The 19,334-nt window shown below is 46.9% G+C and overlaps 1 protein-coding gene across 1 annotated transcript in view; it reads left to right on the forward strand.

The window, feature by feature from the left end:
• The window catches only part of LOC308069972 (uncharacterized protein), a 53,105-nt gene that overhangs the window by 14,969 nt on the left and 18,802 nt on the right, over positions 1-19,334 (forward strand). Inside the window, exon 2 of the mRNA XM_080403163.1 lies at positions 1-19,334. This exon is cut by the window's right edge and continues 18,802 nt beyond it. Within this exon, the coding sequence (XP_080259289.1) occupies positions 18,403-19,323 (921 nt within the window). The 5' untranslated portion in view covers positions 1-18,402 and the 3' untranslated portion in view covers positions 19,324-19,334.

Below are 19,334 nucleotides of genomic sequence, written 5' to 3' on the forward strand. Positions count from 1 at the left end.
CACGGCTTTCTCAGCATCATAAACCACCTGCTGGAATGAGTTCTCTGAAGTGACAGTGCAGAGATTTCCATCCAAAGCCGATGCAGGCAATCTGAAAAGCTGCATTCCCGCAGTGCGGAGTCCCCCCAGGAATGGTCTCTCCAAACATCATGTTTTGATGTTGCTTGTTCAGAGGTGACAGTGAATAAAAACATTTGAAAAATCTAAAGTGTAGGTAACGATGAGGGAATAAATGTCAGTTCTTGATCTGTATCTGCCTTGGAAACAGTTAAATTTGCAGAGCAGAAACTCAGTGCTGGTTATTTACTACAATTCTAATCTTTCACTTAAAAAAATTATTTTTTTCCCTGCAATAAAAACTCTTGAAATTAAATTTGACACATTGGAGTCTGAAAAAAACCCCTCTATTTCAAATCAAATTGTATCTTTGGAACAATGTACATCAAAATACAGAGGGAAATTGCAAGGAGATTACGATAGGATTAAGCTATTTTCTGCGCTGAGCGATAGCGCTGCAGCCCCGTCAGAAGCTCCTCTCCGGGCTAATGCGGTTGCTCAGGGTAAAGCACAGCTCCTGGAGGATGCTCTTCTCTCTCCAACCTACCAGCCGGAGTGGTCTTAAAAAAAATGGTGCTCCTAGGAGTTTGTCACCTCCTATCTCAGCTTCTTTTGACTTCGGTCGACTTTGTGTGGACTCTTACCCTGGGCTGGGTGCCCCAGCCATGGAGCAGCCCCCAGGGACCCAGCAGTGGGGGTCCGGGTGCTCATCCAGCTTTCGGGAGAGGGGAAGGTGCTGTAGCTGACTCTGCAGTAGTGCTTGGCTCAATATGAAGGGCAAGGAGAGTGAGAAGGGAGGGTTTGCAGATGTGGGGCTTGAGAAAGGGGTGCACAGCACTCTGCCAGAGCGTGTGGGTGCAGTCGGGTGACCCCAGGGTTACCCTATGGTTAAGCACATTCAGCCCCTCAGTCTGGGAGAGCAAGGAGACCTCCCTGTCACCTTCCTCCTGTACTTCTCCTCAGACCCACTTCTACAGAAAGGGTGCAGGACTAGGATTTAGTGTAGTGTAAAAAACCTCCTCCGTCTTGCAAACCGCTTCTCCCATTAATCCAGAAGATTTTATGGCATCTCACTCTGCTTATCAGTCCATCATCAAACCATACATGTAAAATGGTAACAGATAGTTTGATTTTAGAAGAAACTTGTGGTTTTCCTATGCCCTTGTAAAAACTCTTAGGAACATAGAAAACGGCTAGCTTTATATTACAGCAATCTTCTTGTCTTCCCAGACCTCAGCATCATTCCCCAGTAACCTTTTAAAAGAAAGATAAGTCACATAATTTCTTGCCTGGGAGCAGGACGCATCTGCCCTTGGGGATTGTGAAGATGTGCTATCCCTGACCAACGCAGCAGTGCCAATAAAAGCCACAAGCATGGCTGTATCTCTTGGATGGGGGAGGTGGTGTGGCTGAGTGGGGCAGGGGGAAGCTTCCCGGTGTAGCTGCATCTGCATGCAGCATGCTGTGCCGCGGTGCTTGCTGCGGGACAGCGTTCCCACGCAAGCCTGCCTTTCAATTATTAATAAGGATTGAACTTTCTTCTTAAAAGTGAAGAATGTGATTCATGTTGAAATCCCTATTCCGTGTCTTTGCTCCCAAAATGTCAACATTTTGTGATATTTTATTTTTTTTTTATAGCATTATATGTATGGCTCACCAATCCGGTATGATAAAAATCTGAGAATTATATCATTTTTTTGATAAAAGAAAAAGAACCAAAGCATGCTTACTATAGTTTCTATTTAACTGTTAGTAGGGGGCTAATTACTGTGAACTTTTGCATCATGATTTCATGTAACTTGTTAAAAAAAAAAAATCTATTTAAAATCTGATTCCTGTATTTTGACTAATCAAATAATTTGCGGTAATTAGTTTTCAGGATTAATAAAAGTAGAAGAAAGAAACCATGGGAGACTAGCTCCACATTTTAAGCATGCATAAGGAGTTACTCCCATTTACACTTAACTTTATATTCAGTTTACAATTAGTCCTGGGATAAAATTAACACATAGCAATATTATTAATATCTTGAATTTACAGAGCACTTTGGATATACCCAAGTCCTCCACGGATCTTTCCTACCTGAGTAGATTTGGGTTTCTGCCCTGCCATCACATGAGCGCTCCACCTTGTAAACCATTAAATTGTCACACAAATGACAATTTCTCCTCTCCAGACCATGTGAGCGGGGTCACTCAGCTACAGCTCAATTCCCAGACCTCTCTTGTAACTCTTCCAGAATTTATTTCCAGAAGTCTGATGCAGTGTGTGACTTGCTCTGTTGAAATGAGGTGGTATGGTGGAAGCTGGGCTCAGGTTTGTGTTCTCAGCTGAACGATGGCCCTGGCAGAGTAGGGAATGGAAGTTTTGGGATGTAGAAACACCATGGTGGGAAGAGGAGGTCAGCACCCTTCCCAAGTCAGGACTGGGACACTCAGAGAAGGCAATAATCAGAAGTGACCGCTGCTAGCAGGCAAGAGAAGGGGTTCAGTGGACACAGAGATTAGGGGGCAGGGTGACAGTCAGCCCAGCCAGGAGGTTCCACGTATCGGTGACCATCAGCTATGACTGTCTCCCGGTTTCATTGTATGCTCTCAGAGCCTGATCTGCACCTACCTTGCTGTCCACTGACCATCGTTTTGACATGTGAATGCACCTTTGCATGCTACTGCAGCACAAATAACAGGGAGAAGATGCACACAGTGGCTAAATTAAAATCAGCTTTTTGCTCAGGGCATGTGCCATGGGCCACCCAGCCAGCTCAGGTGTAAATGGGCACCTGACTGCTCTGACTGGGGAATCAAAAACATTTGACTGCGGAGTCTAGGCTTATCGTTCCCGTAGTGGCATTAGATGCTGCTGTGCCCACACCACCCCAAGTCCTTCTAAAAGGCCAGCGGGTCTCGTAAACTCTAGCACAGCATGATGGTTGAATAATAAAAACGGGACCTGGGAGCTCTATACGCCCTTTGACATATTTTGTTATATTGCTTTTTAACAATAAAAATGAAGCTTAATTATATTTACCAATACATTCACAGTATGTATTTGGATCAGATCCTTGGATAAAGAAAATTGATGAATTCTATCTCTGTTTGGTAACTGACAGTCCGAATCCCGGTTTGCTATTGATGTAGTCAATATGTTTTGTGTAATACCTAACACACAGATAATACCTATCCCGGCCCCATGGAATTTACTTTCTAAGCAACTCTTGTTAGCAAGTTCAATATTTGCTGAATTAATTAAAACCCATTTTAGCTTTGATCAAATAATCTTCCAGTTGCAGGTGATCTATAGTGAAAATAGTTTATGGTTCTTTAAGACCAATATCCAACCTCGTAAAACTTGTTCACCTAAAACGGCTGTCGAGGCAGAGGTGTGTGCCTTTGGCCAAAGCTGTCGATGAGTATGTACGAGACATCCCTTTCACGCAGCCAGATTGTTCTTGCAGCCATCACTAGGTCACAGGTTGTTGTCATAGAGCGACAATTGTTTTGTGAAGAAATATATTAAACGCTTCTAAAGTAAGATTATCTTATTCCACTTCAACATCTGAACCACTACAAATATTTATAAGTTAAGGAGAGCTGGAGGAAAGAACAACCAAATGCTTGAAATGAAAGCAGGAGTGGTCAGCCCTGACCATGATGGTCATTTTACCCTTATAAGTACTTTCATCTAGTAGATTGAAAACACTTCTTGCAGAGAAGAAAGGCCTTCCTGAACATGCCACCAGCTGTCATTTATGTGTGGTTCCTGTGTTTGTCAGTGGGCATTCACGCTACCAGGCCACTACTTATTCTACTTCCAACACGTCAGTTTCCCAGTGAAGCCAATGTGAGTTACACCATAAAGTTGTTAAGACTTGCCATGTCATTTCAGACCAAAGATTCCCTTTATATCTTTGTATCTTCTCTGTAACAGGGGCCAGCAGGGGATGTTTGGTGGAAAAAAAAAAAAAAAAGTAGAATAAGAGTGGCAACACTAAGTCATCCTCCCACTGGAATATACTCCCAGCTTCTAGGGAGTTTTAGAAACTTCCACAGTCCTACCATTAGAAATTAGAGTCTTAAACGGATTATTTTTGTGTCCTAGAGGCAAAAAAAATAATGTGTTTTCCATTTCATTATTATGTTTCACTAGAGAGAGTAGAGCAACCGAATAACAGTATCTTGCAGATAGAAGGTGCTATTGAACTGCAGTGCTTTTCATACCATCTGGTGCACGTTGCAGCTGCAGCTTTGCTCTTAAGAAATGAGAGTTGCAGTCTTTGCAGGGGAGCAAGTGTTTATTGACTCCATTTTTACACAGCAATGTGGCACAGCTAGCCATCAGCATTTGCCCCAAGCCCTGCCTGCACTTGCAAGGCGGTGTCCTTTCTCCTATCATTCACACCACCACGTATTGATGTGCTTCAGTGCCATGCATTAAAAGAGATGACTAACATCTTTCAGATGCTTTCTTTCTCCTGTCCTCCCCTGTGTAAGCAGCGCGGTGTTTTATTTGGAAAGGTTTTGTTTCTGTTTCTAATGTACATGCTGCTGAGTGTTTATGACTAAGAAGGCAAGTTCAGGAGCAGTACATCTTGTACTTTTAGTGGAAGGTGTTCGGCTTTGTGATCGCTGTTATTTCCTGTGGGAGCTGGCTGTCAGAATTATCTGTCGCAGCTTTATGTAGTGCCTTGCAAAGATACTGTACCTGGGACTGTGGATGTTACCAGCCGTGCTGGAACCTTGGGCCTTTTCACAGAAATAGTTGGGGAAAAGATCATGTCTAAATACCAGAGCGCAAATCAGAGCCAGCCTTTTATCTTCTTCCATACAAATCACTTCTGCTTAATTAGGTGTAACTTCCCATCCGCTAAGCTTCACAAATTCCAGGAACAGGTTAGGAATTAGTATCCCAGATTTACATATGGAAATCCAAAGCCGTGGAGAATCCATTATCCAACATTATATGGGAAATAAAATACAGATTTCCTGACATCCGTGAGGTTGTCCTCTCAGCTAATTACACAACCCTAGGTTGTACGAGCATTTAGTGGAGGCAGTGACAGACTCGGGTGGATAGCAAGGTTGCCAGTTCATGTAGTGGAAGATCCCCATAAATACACAAAGGAGTACCAAGCTCCTTGTGTACCGCTCTGTGCGACGCCTGCCCCGGTGAAGTCGGGAGATGGCATGCCATAATGAGCGACTGGGAGCAGAACCTCACCTCAAGGATGGACATTTATCTCGCTAGTTATTAACTGGTCAATTCTGATTTTCAACCATATTCCCACTGGACTGATTTGTATCACATTCGCAATGAGTACACAAGGCACAAGAAGATTTTGCACTTGTGCAGGGGACAGCGGCAACTGTTGACTAAGCATCAGCCTCTACGAGGTGACATGGCCAAGGGGAGAGGGGAAAAGGATTTGGGAACAAAAAGCAGGCTATCCAAGATACTTTTTTTAATCCCAACTGAAATATTTGGAGTGATCCTCTGTTCATTTAACAGGCCCAGCAGTCTGATGAAAGTGAGGCAGAGCAGAAGAACAGCAATGATAAAACCCATCGCTCTTGATAAGAAAATATAGGGTGCTCGAAGGCAGCTGGGCGCTTTCCCCTGCTCTGCTGCACAGCCTGCCCTGTGATGGGAGCAACAAAACGGGAGAGGGAGAGAGCGACCACCTGAAGGAGCAGAGGTGATTAAAAGTCTAACTCCCTTGTCAGACACGGCGATATTGTTAACACATTTCCTCAAAGCCCTTGTGCCCTGCCTCGACACCGGAAGGCTACTTGCTGGAACTGCAGTGTGCCTCTTGTAACGGAGCCCGTTCGTTAATAGGGAGACCTGTAAGTGTTGGCAGCCTCACTCCATTTTCTAGTGGAGACCTAGCTACATCCCAAAATACATGCTAGTTCTCTGGCTGGCGCCGAACTGGACGAGGAGAGCAATTTTGGAGCTGGTGCAGAGGGAGCGCTCCCAGCCCAGCCCTCGGCTGGCTGCTCTCGGCACTGGAGTCACTGCGACAGGGCAATGGGAGGAAGCATTTATCCTACCAAATAATTACCTGCGTGTGACAACAGGCTTTGGTCTCCCGAGCTATCAATCTGCAGTCTTTCACCAGCATTAAATTAACTGGGGAGGAATCTGTGAGTGTGTCTGGAGAATATATAGGGAAAGTTCAAAAGTTTAGCATGCTGTCGAGGCTGCATGCTCACTCCACGTAGCAAGCAGAATAACTTACTTAGAAATTAGACCTTACTGAGCCACCTGGGGCAAATAAAAAAGAAAAGGAAGCAAAATGATGATGCTCTTTCTGAAGCCAACCCTTGGTTTTGGATCCAACTACTTGTACGGGACCGTACAATATAGGTGCTATTGCAGCAGTTGTCCTATTTCTACTTTTTGCCATCAACGTCCAACACACCACAAAGGGCAAATACTTCAGGTCAGTATTTTTAGTAGTTATTAGAGCAGAAAGGAATAAGGGAAGATGAAGAAATTTCAACAGAATCCTTGTTCTCAGTGTGGTGTGTCAGGATAGATTGTTACATTGCCTAAGTATTGATTCTTTTTTTTTTTTTTTTAATAAAAAATTAAGTCCATTCTTTTATGGGAGATAAAGTAATTGGATTTTTCCAAAGCTTCTGCAGGTTTCTGTGAAAAATCATGTGGAAAATATAATGGACTCTGAATGCTGACCACTGATATACCAGCAACAACTGGAGCCCAATAATCCCACAGTACTTACGCAAAACTCCAGTGGAAATGGATCCTTAAAAGTTAGTCTGGTAAACATAATTTTACATCAACTTCCTTATCTAGAAAAGTATTAGTTTTTAATTAAAGATAATGTGGGTATACAGTCTACAAATACAGAAAGTACACATCATTATTTTTTGTAGGTATTCACCAGTACTTTGAAAGCTTCATTATACTTTGTCGTGCTACAGATATCCATACTGGACATCAGAGTACAGTAGTTAGGAATCCACATTAACTGTTTTACAAGTCTAATGATGCCTTGAAGATCCTACAATGTAGACAACTACTTGAAGAAGATACCAAACCCGTGCAGGATGAAGAGACTTTGCTGTGGTCAGGCAGTGGCTTTGTGGCTGAGCTAGGAGTAGATGCAAGGTCCTACTTTCCTACTCCAGACTGCATGTGTTGGACCATACGAGGTAGTCCTTTGGGACAGATACCTCTCTTTTGACTTTTTGATTTGTACATTAGCTCTTTCTATGTTTTGGGTCCTGCAACAAGGAAAGAAGCGATTACTCTTAGGGGTGGGCTTTTGCAATAGCAGGAAAAGCCACAGAACTCTCCTTTCATTTTAATGTTGCTCTTGATAAATGTATTCTGATGGACTACTTGGTTTCTCATTCATGCAGATATTTAGTACATTCCTTTAATGGTTGGTGATGCACAAATCGGTTTTAATATCAATAATGAACAATTTGGATGGCATTCAGATTCAAGATCTGCCAAAAAAAATTTGCTACATGTCAGGATTTATTGAGTACAATACAATGAGGTTGCCAAAGAGGCTGGAGTTCCTTCAGCAGAAAAGTAAACAGATGGTCCCAGGAAAGTGAGCACATTCTTAAACACTGAATTGCATTTGGACAGAATGGAGTCACATCTGCCAAAGCTTGCTGGCCAGCAGTATGGCGGAAGGGAGCCATCAGAAACTAATGTGACATTCTTCAAGCTCTTTCACTTAATATTGATATTAGTAACCTAATAAAAATGTTCCAGAATTGCCAGGTGTCCTTTTGGTTGGCCAGTTTAGGGGAAGGAGACATGATTAACAGTTAATAACTGGATACACATATGCACTGCGGTCTGAAGTGTTCATTACTAAATATATCCTTTTAGGTCATCCATGTCCACCTGGCCTGGAGCTAAAATGGTAGATGCTCCTCATTTCAGATAATCTGTTTCTGATTTCTGCTAGCAGAAGCCAAAAGATAATCTTGCAAAAGTGCATGCTCCTGTGAAAGACTGACTTTGAGAGGAGGCACCAGACCTGGGAGTGCATAGCCCAACTGTTTTGGAGGTCTTCTCAGGCTTAGCACAGTCAGAGGTCCGGGAGCAGGGTTCAGGAGATATAAGGTGTAGGATATGTCAGGAAATACATAGATTGTATGAATGCTAATGTATTTTATGTTTGTGCAGTACTTTGTAAGTATAAACTGCAGGGTAGGGGAAAAGGCTGACTTGTTCTTCAGCTGCATTTAAACAGCAGAGTGGGAAATGACCCAGGGTAGTACTGTATGTGAGGAAGACGCATCCTCTGCTTCAAGCAAAGTCTTCAGAGATGCATGATGAGGTTCTAGCTCTTGGCCTAGCTTTGCCAAGAGTAAAGATGTCACTAAATCTGCTCCACCTCTCAACTTCCCATCATAATACAGGGATCATAATACTTGCCTCACAGGACTTTTACAGAACTGAATTCATCGATAAATATGAAATGTGAGGTCCTTGTATGGAAGGATCTGTGGGAATGCACTAAATGGGCATCACTGTGAATCACAGGAAGAAATCACATCGCTGATGTGGTGGAAGAGGTGGCCTGGAGAGCAAGGAGCTCTTAACGTTCAGGGTGAGACACCTGACACGTTCAGTGAGTTATACAAACGGTAAAATGTTAAAGAAATGTTAAGGTTGAGACTGGCACCTACGAAAATGTGACTACCCAGACCTGAGTGTCAGCACTCATGGCTAATCAGTGCTCAGATGATGCCAAGAGAAGTGGGAGTTGTGAGCTTCAACTTATCCCTGTTCCTGCACCTTCCCATCAGCAGGTCTGGGTACACCTTCGGGTAAATTAAAACTGATAGTGCATGTTTCCTACGTACTGGGAGGAGGGGAGACGGTTGGTGTCTTTGCTAGGTGTGAAGTTTCTCCCTGGGCAGAAGTTGCTGTGAATTGTGCCCGTCCCAGAGATCTCTGTGGGATGGATGTTCTGCACACTCTGCCTGTCCTGTTGTTAATGACAGAGTTAATGATGTCTGAGGTAATACACGCTTTCACCTTGACTACCATGTACGTGTTACTCCTTGGGACCAAGTGGTTTTTCCGCTGGCGAGGCTCACCACTGCTAGGTCCCTCATCTACCTCTTCATGAGTCTTCCCTGCCTAGAAGAGGTGGATTCAAACTCCACATCTAACCCACACGAATCTCAGCGTTTCACACCTCAGCCCATGTGAACTTCAAGCCTCACTATAGAGAGGAGCAGCCTGTTTGTGTTACAGGCAAAACCCTTCAAAGTGGAAGCGCTCACAAACTGGGTGCAAGGAGGCCTTTCGTCTTCTCCTCCAGCCCCTACGGTGACGAATGCAGCATAAACTGACTGAGCAAAACCTCCTGCTGACAAGGGGAGGATGCTCAGTACCTTAGAGTGGCACGCAGCATCTTCCTGTAGCAGTACCAAAGCAACTCCCCTGCCAACGTGAAAAGAATAAAATCTTTCAGTCGATCATCTGTGTGTGTAATGGGGAAATGGGTAAAATTTTCTCGCCTGTGTTTATGCAGGAGTCAGATGATACGATCGTAACGGTCCCTTCTGGCTGCAAAATCTATGAATATCCTTCTGTGCTTACTGGGGTGTTTCATGTACACGTAGTGAGCCTATTTCATCTCTGGTTTAACTCCACTGACATCAGTGAGTTACACCAAGGATAAATTTGGCCTTGTCACTGTGTTTTGTACTGTAATTCAGTTCCTCCTTTGTTTAACACTTTTGGCAGCTTAATATATTATAAGTGCCGCGTACATATAAAATGCATTTCTTTGAGCAAAGAAAAATATGCTAATATGCATATTCCTACTTTGTCTCTTTCTTGTTACCAGTTAATCAATCACACAGAATGTTTGTGACACTTATTAAAGGGAATGAGTAGATAAAAGCACATGACTTTCATTTAGAAGACCCTGATAAGTTGGAAATACAAAGGATCTTACCAAAGGGAGTCAGTGTATACTAATGGGTAGAACAAAGAGCCGAGAATGAAAAAGACGTTGAATGTGGATCCTGGTTCTATTAACTCCCCTTGTGATCTTGTGTAACTAAGCTATTCCCCACACTTTATACGTGTGACCAGCTCCAATCTGGAGGCCATGCTTCAGTTGAATATCATTAGGCCAATCATTCTTTTAAATAAAATACTTCCGTGCAGTCAGCTTTTAATTGCTATCAGCCAGAAATCCAGATTAAAATCCTGGACCCTGACTTGGGGAAGATTATGTTTTTAGTCTGTGTTCAGATGCAGCTTCAAAAGAAAAGCAAATCCCAAAGCAGTGGATATTACTTATCTTCTTTTTTTTTCCTCTCTTCATTTCCTTGTGTATTCGGATTGAGTGGCAAATGTGCAAATCTTTATTCCACCTGGTTGCATGGTACAAACTGAGCAATCCACTCTTCAGCTGAAAACTCCAAAGCTCCAGATAAATAAACCCCTGGAAATAGCAAGTTGAGGAGCAGAATGGATATTGATCCAACATGCGGTGTTTCTCAGAACACATTACTTTCTTTTTCCGAGGAGAGCGGGTGTTTCCAAGAGCAGGAGCACCGCCCCGGTGGCAGGTGCTCCAGCACAGACAATAGCAGCGCAGTGAAGGATGCACTCTGCCTTTGCAAGGCTGGGAGGCAAACTGGCGCTCCAGCCCAGCTGCCACGGGGTTGTCCAGGTGATGGGTATTACAGCACGTCTCAGCAAAAAGGACCCCAGGAACCTTCACAGCCTGATTGACGTTTTACGCACACTTCTCCTTACGTGTCCCAAGTCCAAATGCCCCCGCCCTGGGGTGGGGAGAGAGGCGGCAGCTCTCCGTGTCTCTAGCAGCATTGTGTGAGTGCAGCAGGCAGATCTTGGCCGTGGGCTTGGCTCTGAGGCATAGTCCCGTTCCTGAGGATGAGTAAATTCAGTGCCACGGGACAGCAGTGCTCCTCAGGCAGGCAACGTTGGTCCGGGGGCTGCCCTCGGTGCTGCTCAGAGAGAGGGTCAGGGTCACGGTGTTGAGGAAAATAAATATTTCATGGGCTTCTCCTTGTGTTGCTTTTTCCTGACATTATTTCCTGTAGGCTGCTCTATAGCTTTTCACTAGCTTTTGAAAGGCAAATGTTAAAAATGGCCTCTGAGAAAAGCGGTACTTGCCTCTGCAAGTTAATTTAATGGTTGAGTGTACGAAATGGTGACAAGTGGCAACACGCGCTTAACCATATAGCAACCCCTCCTCGGAAAGCTGGCCCTCTAGTAACTGCGGAGGTTGGGTGCCCTCTCGCTGGCGCGCTCGCCTCCGTCAGGAGCAAGTCTGTGAATATGGCTGGGCGGGTTAACTCTCCGGGGAGTCAATCAACCAGCTGGCCTTCGCTCCTCGGAGGGGCCTCCAGCTTGCAGAGCGATGCCCTCATACGCGTGTCGCTTCTCCCCAGGAAGGGCGTGGAAGAGAAGGACAGCACCCCCGGAGAGGAAAGACTTACCGGAGGTGTGCAGATGCTAGATATACGGCTGGTTTGGGCACTGCTCAGAAGCAAGGGCTGAGGTTACACCGGGTGTAAACGTGCAGCCCGATCAGGTCCAGTGCCGGGTCTGGGGAAGGGCGGGAGGAGCCAGCGGGCGGAGCGTGGTCAGCCATGAAGGAGAGCGGGGCTCTGGTCCTGGCACTGATGCTGCGCTATTAGCACTGTGCAAGTCATTTTCTCTCTCTCATTTTCCCATCTGCAAAGCTGGGCGGCTGCTGCTACCCTGTTTCATGCTGGTTTTGGACATTTGCAAGTGAACACTGATATTATTGTTATAATTAATGAATCTGTAAATCTACTAATTCAATGGTGTGGCAGCGTAATAGCACACAGTACCTTACATATGGTTCTTAGGTGGCTGTATGAAGCATATGCTGCTGTTATTTTGACTTTTTTGTATATTTTCTAAATTCCTCCCCTTTGGTGAGAACAATTATGTTATAAAGTTTGGAAACTAAAGAGAAGTGTGCAGTGTAAATGCTCAGGAATGACTAATTTTGAGAGCTTGTTACAACAAAGGAGTTCAAAATGCAGTTAAAGGCCTGACTGTTAATGAATGAAAAAAGTAATTTGGATACTACCGGCAGTGCAGGAGGTACTTTTATTAGGTAAAGCAACGCAAAAGTTTGGCATGGGTTCAGTAATAATAAAAGAGCAACTATAAAGAGTTAATTATCTCTGATCCCTAAAGGAAGTATATCTTTCCTATCATCATTGAGGCCCTTTGTAGTGCAGTGTTGGGAAAAACACAACATTTTGGCTGAAAGCCCAACACCTGGCCTGGGAATCATGTTTTACAGTGGCCAAAGATCATCAGCTTCTACTAGATAGAGTGCTAATAACGTGAAATCGGTGCTGAAGTTACCTCATTAGTAGCACTACAAGTAAACTCCATAGCATTTTTTTACAGGAAAAAAAGAGAAGAGCCTTGGAGTCGTGGTGTTTGCCTTGCTTTGATCTTTAAATAAAAGTGTCAGTGTAGTTTCCTACATTAAAAAAAAAAAAGGTATGGCTGTTGTTGGCCTAACCCTTCCTTGTCAAGTCCCTCTCTCTGCAAAAATGGGAAATAAAACCATACACATTCTGTCATTTGTGTTAAAAGAGAGGAAATTAGGAAGAAAAAAACAACTGTAGGGATATTTGGAAAATGGTCCCTCTTCTGCTATAACTGCAGCTGAATATTTCTGCTTTTTTTTTTTTTTGCCATAAAACCAGATATTGGTGAACTATTTTGATTCATATGTAGCCTGTTGCAGTGGTGCTGCAAGGGCATCATGACCACGCTCCTCAGAAGCCTGGATGATGGCAGCCTTGATGCTTTCTAGGTGACAGGGATTTGAACAGAAAACCTTGTGTGTGCTTATGTGCTTATACGGATGGATAAAGCAAAGGAGTTTTAAGAGAGAAAATTGTACCAAAAAAATAATTCCCCCAACAACTATAGAGCAGGCGCACAAATGTATGTGGAATCTGTAACGAGTTTAAGCATTACTAAAAATACACATCTATGGACACTTTTTGCATGCTACAACAAGTTGTTACAGGTTGGGGATTGCCTATTTCTCCAGGCCAGCAGAGATGAAGCATCTTGGCTGAGAACAAAAAGAGACACATAAAGAAAAGCTGCAAGGTCCTGTACGAAGAAATAGCCCTTTTTTTTCTCTCTTTTTTTTTTTTCCTGCTTTCCAGCTGAATAGTCTCATCTTGTTCTTATTACCTGTAGTCTTCTCTTAAACCTCCTCCACAATATGGCACTGCTGCGTGGCCCTGTGAGGGCAGAATAGACAAAGCAGATTTTAGCAAGGCTGATGATCTTAGCAAGGTTCATACATTCCTGGTGGGGAGGGTCGTTGCCGCCGAGGAGCGGGGCTGCAGCACTCTCCCTGTGCCCGGTCCTGCCCGAGCGCGGGGACAAGAAGCCACGGCAGCTCCGTGGGGTCCGTCGGCAGAAATGAAGTTCACCATCGCCGCAGCTCCTGGGAGGAACAGGAGAAGGGAGGCCCCCAGCAGCAAATCCAGACTGATGTTTAGGGCTGTTTGGTTCTGAATCAGGACTCAACAGCTTGATGGGTGGAAAATAAAAGCCAAAAAAGCAGGCAGCGTCTTTAAAAGAAAGTGACAAATGTGGAAAACAGTTTCTGTAGTCATTTGCTTTGCTAGAAAATAAATCTTTCTTTAAAAGCAAATGAGTAAACTCGGATATTTAAATTGCAAATGCTTTACAAACCTAGAACAAATCCTTCCCAAACCAGTGTGAAATATTTCTGTTTTGTAAGGATTTCGCTTCATCTGCCCCTATTCAGAAATTCAGGTAGGAAAGCAAGGCTGCCCTTTATTATGTATGCCAGCCAATGTGTCCCTTCCATCCTTTAATAACTGTGTCACAACACCTTTTTCAGATGCTTGATGGTATAACGCAGAGGTTAATTGGTTATGGAAATGGCTGCTAATGTTAGAAGTATGAGTGTAATTTGTTCCCCCGAGCGGGAAGAAGATGCAGCAGCAGCACGTGAGCTGTTGCAACCCCCCTCAAAGGCCTCTCTCCCTGCTGCCCCCACTGCCATGGCCATGGGATGCTCTCACCGCACACATTGGTGACCTTCCCCTTCACCCTGGGCTCCTCAGCACCGTGTGGGCTGCCACGCCGGAGGGGGAGAGCTCACTGCTGTGCTTCTCAGTACCTTCCAAATCTCCTGAGAGGAGCAAGTGAGCCAGTCTTACATCAGCCCCCATCCCCAAGGAAATCTGGATGGCTGCATCCCTCCTGTCCAAAGTCTTTCAAACGCCCATGCTCTGGGGATGACGGCACTGCTTGCATTGCATCCGCCATGAACATACATTTAAAATCTGCTCTGGACTGCTTCCAAAGCCAACTTTCCCATGGGAAAAGTCCTCCTAAGGGACAAAAACAGCAGCCAGGTACAAGCTGGGAGAGTTTGGATGCGTTTCTACTTGTACTTCCTAAGGACTGTCCTCCCTGTGCTGGTATTTTCAGGTGACCATATGTGTACCAGGCAGGAGCTCCCAGCCTGGCTCTGCAGTGACAGCATGCCCTGTTTTGGTGAGATCTGGTGCTGCTTAAAGCCAGACCTTGGTTTGGCTCGTTGACCCTGGCCCGGAGCAGGGGAGGAAGGGACCCTTGATTCCCCAAAAGGGAGGAGGCTTGGTCGCTGGTCCAGGTGGAGCCTCTCCGCCCCCACAGCAGAGGCTCACTGGCCACTGATGGCAAGCGTGGCATGAGAGATGATGCACTGGGCAGCAGAAGGGGTTGGAGGGGCTGCCTGGAGTGGTCTGGCTGCATCCTGGGAGGCACTGTTACCTACACCAGCAAGGTGCTGCTGCCCCCTGGGATTTACTAAGGCTGCTCTTTGAATGAACATCATGCTGTAACACCAACTTCTTAGTTAGGGAAGGAGCATACACATTACCAAGTCCCCTATCCTGTATTCACCCATGGTTTCTATTAGTGTCCTAAGTGCAGCAAGTACCAATACACCGGCACTGCTGTATTTCATTTTGCAAGTTTCCCTTGCTCAGTAATAAGGGACATTACTTTTTGGCAAAGGGAGAGTTAAAAATCCCCATAGACATACTTATGTTTATAACATACTCATCAAAAGCTTTTAACCCAGAATAACATTTACACAAAGGCTGCAGAGCTCCATCACACTGCTAATACGAGATTTCCCTAAATGCTTTTCCAGCAGCTCTTCTTGTGGAGGGAGTCCAGAGGGAATAAGTGAGTCAGAGCTGGGCATGCTACCCCTGTGTGTGTCCTTCTCAGTGACACCCTTGCTGGTCCAGCCTTGTCAGATCCACTCACCTGCACACCTCGGTGAGTGGGGAGCCGTGGAGGTCCTGCGCTCCAGCAGCTGGAGAGATGGTCGTGGCTGCAGTGGAGCCGGGATGATTCAAGAGGACAGTGACAGATCAGCTTATTGGGTCTCGCACAACTCGATGAGGAAACAGGGAGGCAGATGCTTGAGACTTCACCGCCAAGACAAAGAGCTTGGGCAAGTGCCACCCTTCCAGGGAGGAAGGACAGGACGTGCAGTGCTGAGCTGCATGCGTTTTGCTTTCCTTTGCATCTCCACTGGAAAAAAACTGAAGGCTTCTGCCATTTCATTCATCCTTTTCAAAATGAGTGAATAAGGCTCCTCATTCCTCTGGTTTCCTCATTCCCCAGTCAAGTAAATAATGTGCCACTTAAAATGTCTGCAGGTCCCTTCATTGCAATTTATTGCAACAGAAGTGCTGTTAATTTGGCTGCACGGCTTCCAGGTGGGGCTGCGCTGGAGCAGCGTGTGCGCTCGCTGTCCTGCCAAAAGTCCTCACTCCCCAGCTCGGAGGGAGATGAGCTGCCACCCCGCGAGGCACGGCGTCCCTCGGGAGGGGTAGCATCCGGCTGAAAGTCTCAGCTACTCAGGGTGTTTTTTTAATTTCTAACTTTCTGGTGCTCCAGAGTATACTGGACATTAGATTGCAAGGCCGGATCTCTGAATACAAAATGCAGCGAGTGAGAATCGATGTAGTAAAGCCAACAGAGCCAACAGGATTTACAGTAACCGAGGATCAGGCCCCCAGCGTGTACTCCGTGCTGTGGTAAATTCTTACCAGGAGGCACCGGCATATTTAGTCCTGACATCATGGGAACATTACCTACCTGTAGCAGCTTAATTTACACACTCCCCAACACCTTTAAGATGCTTTATAACCTTGAAAATCCCCTGACAACAAATATTCTCCACTAGCATATGCCAGCAAGGAAACGGTGCAGTATAGCCATACCAATTAAGACTGAACATTTCATGCGTCTGTGGTATTTTTTTTATTGAGGTACTGTCTATCTTTTTAACTAGGTTTGTTTTTATTGAAGCAAAAACCTGCCCTTTCAGATGAGCAGGCTAGTCTATCAGAGCTGACATTTAGTGGAAAACAAAGTGTAGGCATGAGAAGGTTACGAGAGCTGGCACATGCTTTTGCCTAGATTAGCCCATAACAGAACTCGACTCATCTAGTTTTACTTTCAGAAAAATCCTTCTGTCAGTAAATTTTGTCTTGCTTGTGAGCCGAGTAGGACGCCAGAGCAGCAACGGTACTCGACAGCTATAGAAAATAAGGGTTTGGGATTTATTTTGTCATATTCACTCTAGAATTCATAGGACAGGTTGAGGCTGGCTACAGTTGTAAGCTCAGTGGCTAAATCTGTGGTGGCTTTGTGGTTTTGCACCACGGGGGAACATGTCTGGTGTGCAACCTGAGGCAAGGAGGTGAGCAGGGTCCCCTCTCCACCGAGAGCATTGTCCCCAGCACCATCCCTGCCGTCCTCCACCCCCATCGCCCCGTGCCCAAGATGCTCCGCTGCCCCTGGCCCAGGGCCGTGTGTTATCTCTGAATAACCTCTGTTCCCAGCAGGATCCAGGCTGCGGGAGCTGAGCACCTCCCAGGCCGTCCATTAGGCCTGGCAGGATGTGGTGTTGCCGGTTACTGATTACAGCAAATTTGGCCGTGAAACCGTGATCCTCTCCTCGCTGTCTCCGTACAGCTGCCGTTGGGACTGGCAGGAACTTTAAGCTTTCTTAACTGTGGGTTTCTAATGGCCTTTTTGGACCATTGTAGGTAAGCAGGTTTTATTATCCATGTCCAAATAACACTAAATTAATTATGCAACCTAAACTTGTGCAGCAGATAGCCGACTGCAATCATGACTTTCCCTGGCATGTGTTATTTGCATCGTACGGTCAGATATTTGGTCCCCAGCTGTGGGCCAAGGCTCCTTCTGTTCAGCACTGCCCAAAGACAAAAAGACTGTCCCAAACCCGGGCAAGCTGCAACGTAGCTTTGTGTGGAGATAAAGCAGGCAGGAGTCAAACGGAATTAACGGCAGGAGCGTGTGTATTGAAACCACAGAGCAAGAGGGCTTTGCACAGCGCGGGGACTGGGGAGGAACTGGAAGAGGAGTGGTGTCTTCCCAGGTATGGGGAGGAAGTTTTTCTGCAAGTGAAGAGCTCACAGTCCCCAGGTGTTGGAGCTATCATCACTAAGCAGCATGGTATTTTTGTGTTTGAAATGGTTTGGAAGCGATATTCAGCTGATCAGTCCCATGCCAAGCTGCTGCGCTGCTTTTAGCATTCGCGCCTTCCTCTCCGTGAAATGGAAAGGGCCCGAGTGTGGTTTTAGGTTTGCACCAGGAGAACCTGGTCTGCTTAGATAGGGAGCACTGAAACTAATCACATCCACAAAAATCTTCAGGAAAATATTTGCTTCTCTAAAACTTGAAGTCTGAGTGTATTTGGTTTTCATACAATCGTCATTATTTGCTGTTAAATACTAATAGCAGCGATATTTAAGCTACATGTTTGTATGTAAAGCTTTCCCTCTGCCATTCAGTGCCTTTATCTCCCTATTCATAGACCCAAGTCCAAATTCTTTACTCTTAACATCATCATCTGTTGTCATAGAAACTATTGCAATACATAAGTACTCTTAAATGACTGCAACTTCGTTGAATGGCAAGGGCTCAAGATGGACTGTGATGGGGGAACACTTTAAGCAGGTATATCTGTTGACAACAATTGGTGGCAAGGAGTATTCACTCTCTCAACAAAGCAGTGCACTCATTTTTATGCTACCAAAATCACAGAACGTTATTTGTTGAACCTTTTATTTTGTGTTTTCTTTTCTACGAGACATATAAACCAGGAGGCTCTTTGTTTTCTTTAAATAAACCCGTGTAGTCCAGTTCTGAAATCATTTCACTGGGGTTTCTTGGTGAAATTTCCTACGGAGTGGGGGTTTACGTTCCTTATTTCTTAACTTCATGTTTGTTTGTACCTTGCTAACAAAGAACGAATACATCTGCTTCTTCCCTGTGGTTGGGAAAACCAGTCCTGAGCTTTGCCTCCTTAGCGTCTTGCGCCGGGCCGGGCGGGCCGGGGGTGCGTGGCGCCCGGCGGAGCCCCCTGCCCATCGCCGCCCGCCTCAGCCGGGCCGGGCAGCGGGGACACGGCAGGAGGCTCCGGGGCCGGGGGCAGCGCTCACAGGGGCCGGGGGCACGGGCAGCGCCGGCTCCGCCGGGGAAACGGGCTCCGGCCGGTGCCGGTCACAGCCCGGCGGGGCCGGGAGAGAGAACCCGGCCCGGGCCGCGCCTCCCCCCGCCCCGCCCGCCGGCCCGGCCCGGCCCGGGCTCCCCCCCGGGCTCCCCCCGGGCGGGCAGGGGCCGCGCTCCGCTCGGCGCCGCTGCCGCGCCGGCCCCTCCGGGCGGCTCCTCACACTGCGGCCCGGCCCGGCCCGGGCTCCGCTCCCCGCGGCGCCACAGGCCCTGCCGGGAGCCGCTCCGGCGCGGGCTGCCCGCGGGGCACGGCCCCCGCCGGCACCCCCTGCCCCGGGGGGGAGCCGCTCCCCCGCGGGCTCCGTGGGCCGAGGGGCGCCGCCTGCCCGGCCGGGGGCTGCCCTGCCCCGCGGGGGGGGGGAGCCCCCCCGGCCCGGCCCGTCCCGGCCCCGGGTGCCCGCGGCCCCGTCCCTGCCCCGCTCCCCACCGCCGGGGTCCCCGGGCGGGTTGTGCCCCCCTGTGAAACGCGCCCCCCGCGGCGCTGCCCCCGCGGCCGCTGGGCTGGGCCGTGGCCAGCGGCGGGCCCGGCTGGGAGCGGCTGCCGGGGCTGCTGGGGCCGGGGGGAAGCGCCCGCAGCCCCCGCGGCCCCGACCGGCACCGCGGCCCCCGTACACATTTATACACCCATAACCTCTTCACGT

The sequence above is a fragment of the Falco punctatus genome, assembly GCF_963210335.1.
Source record: "Falco punctatus genome assembly, chromosome: 9".
NCBI classification, from domain to species: domain Eukaryota; kingdom Metazoa; phylum Chordata; class Aves; order Falconiformes; family Falconidae; genus Falco; species Falco punctatus.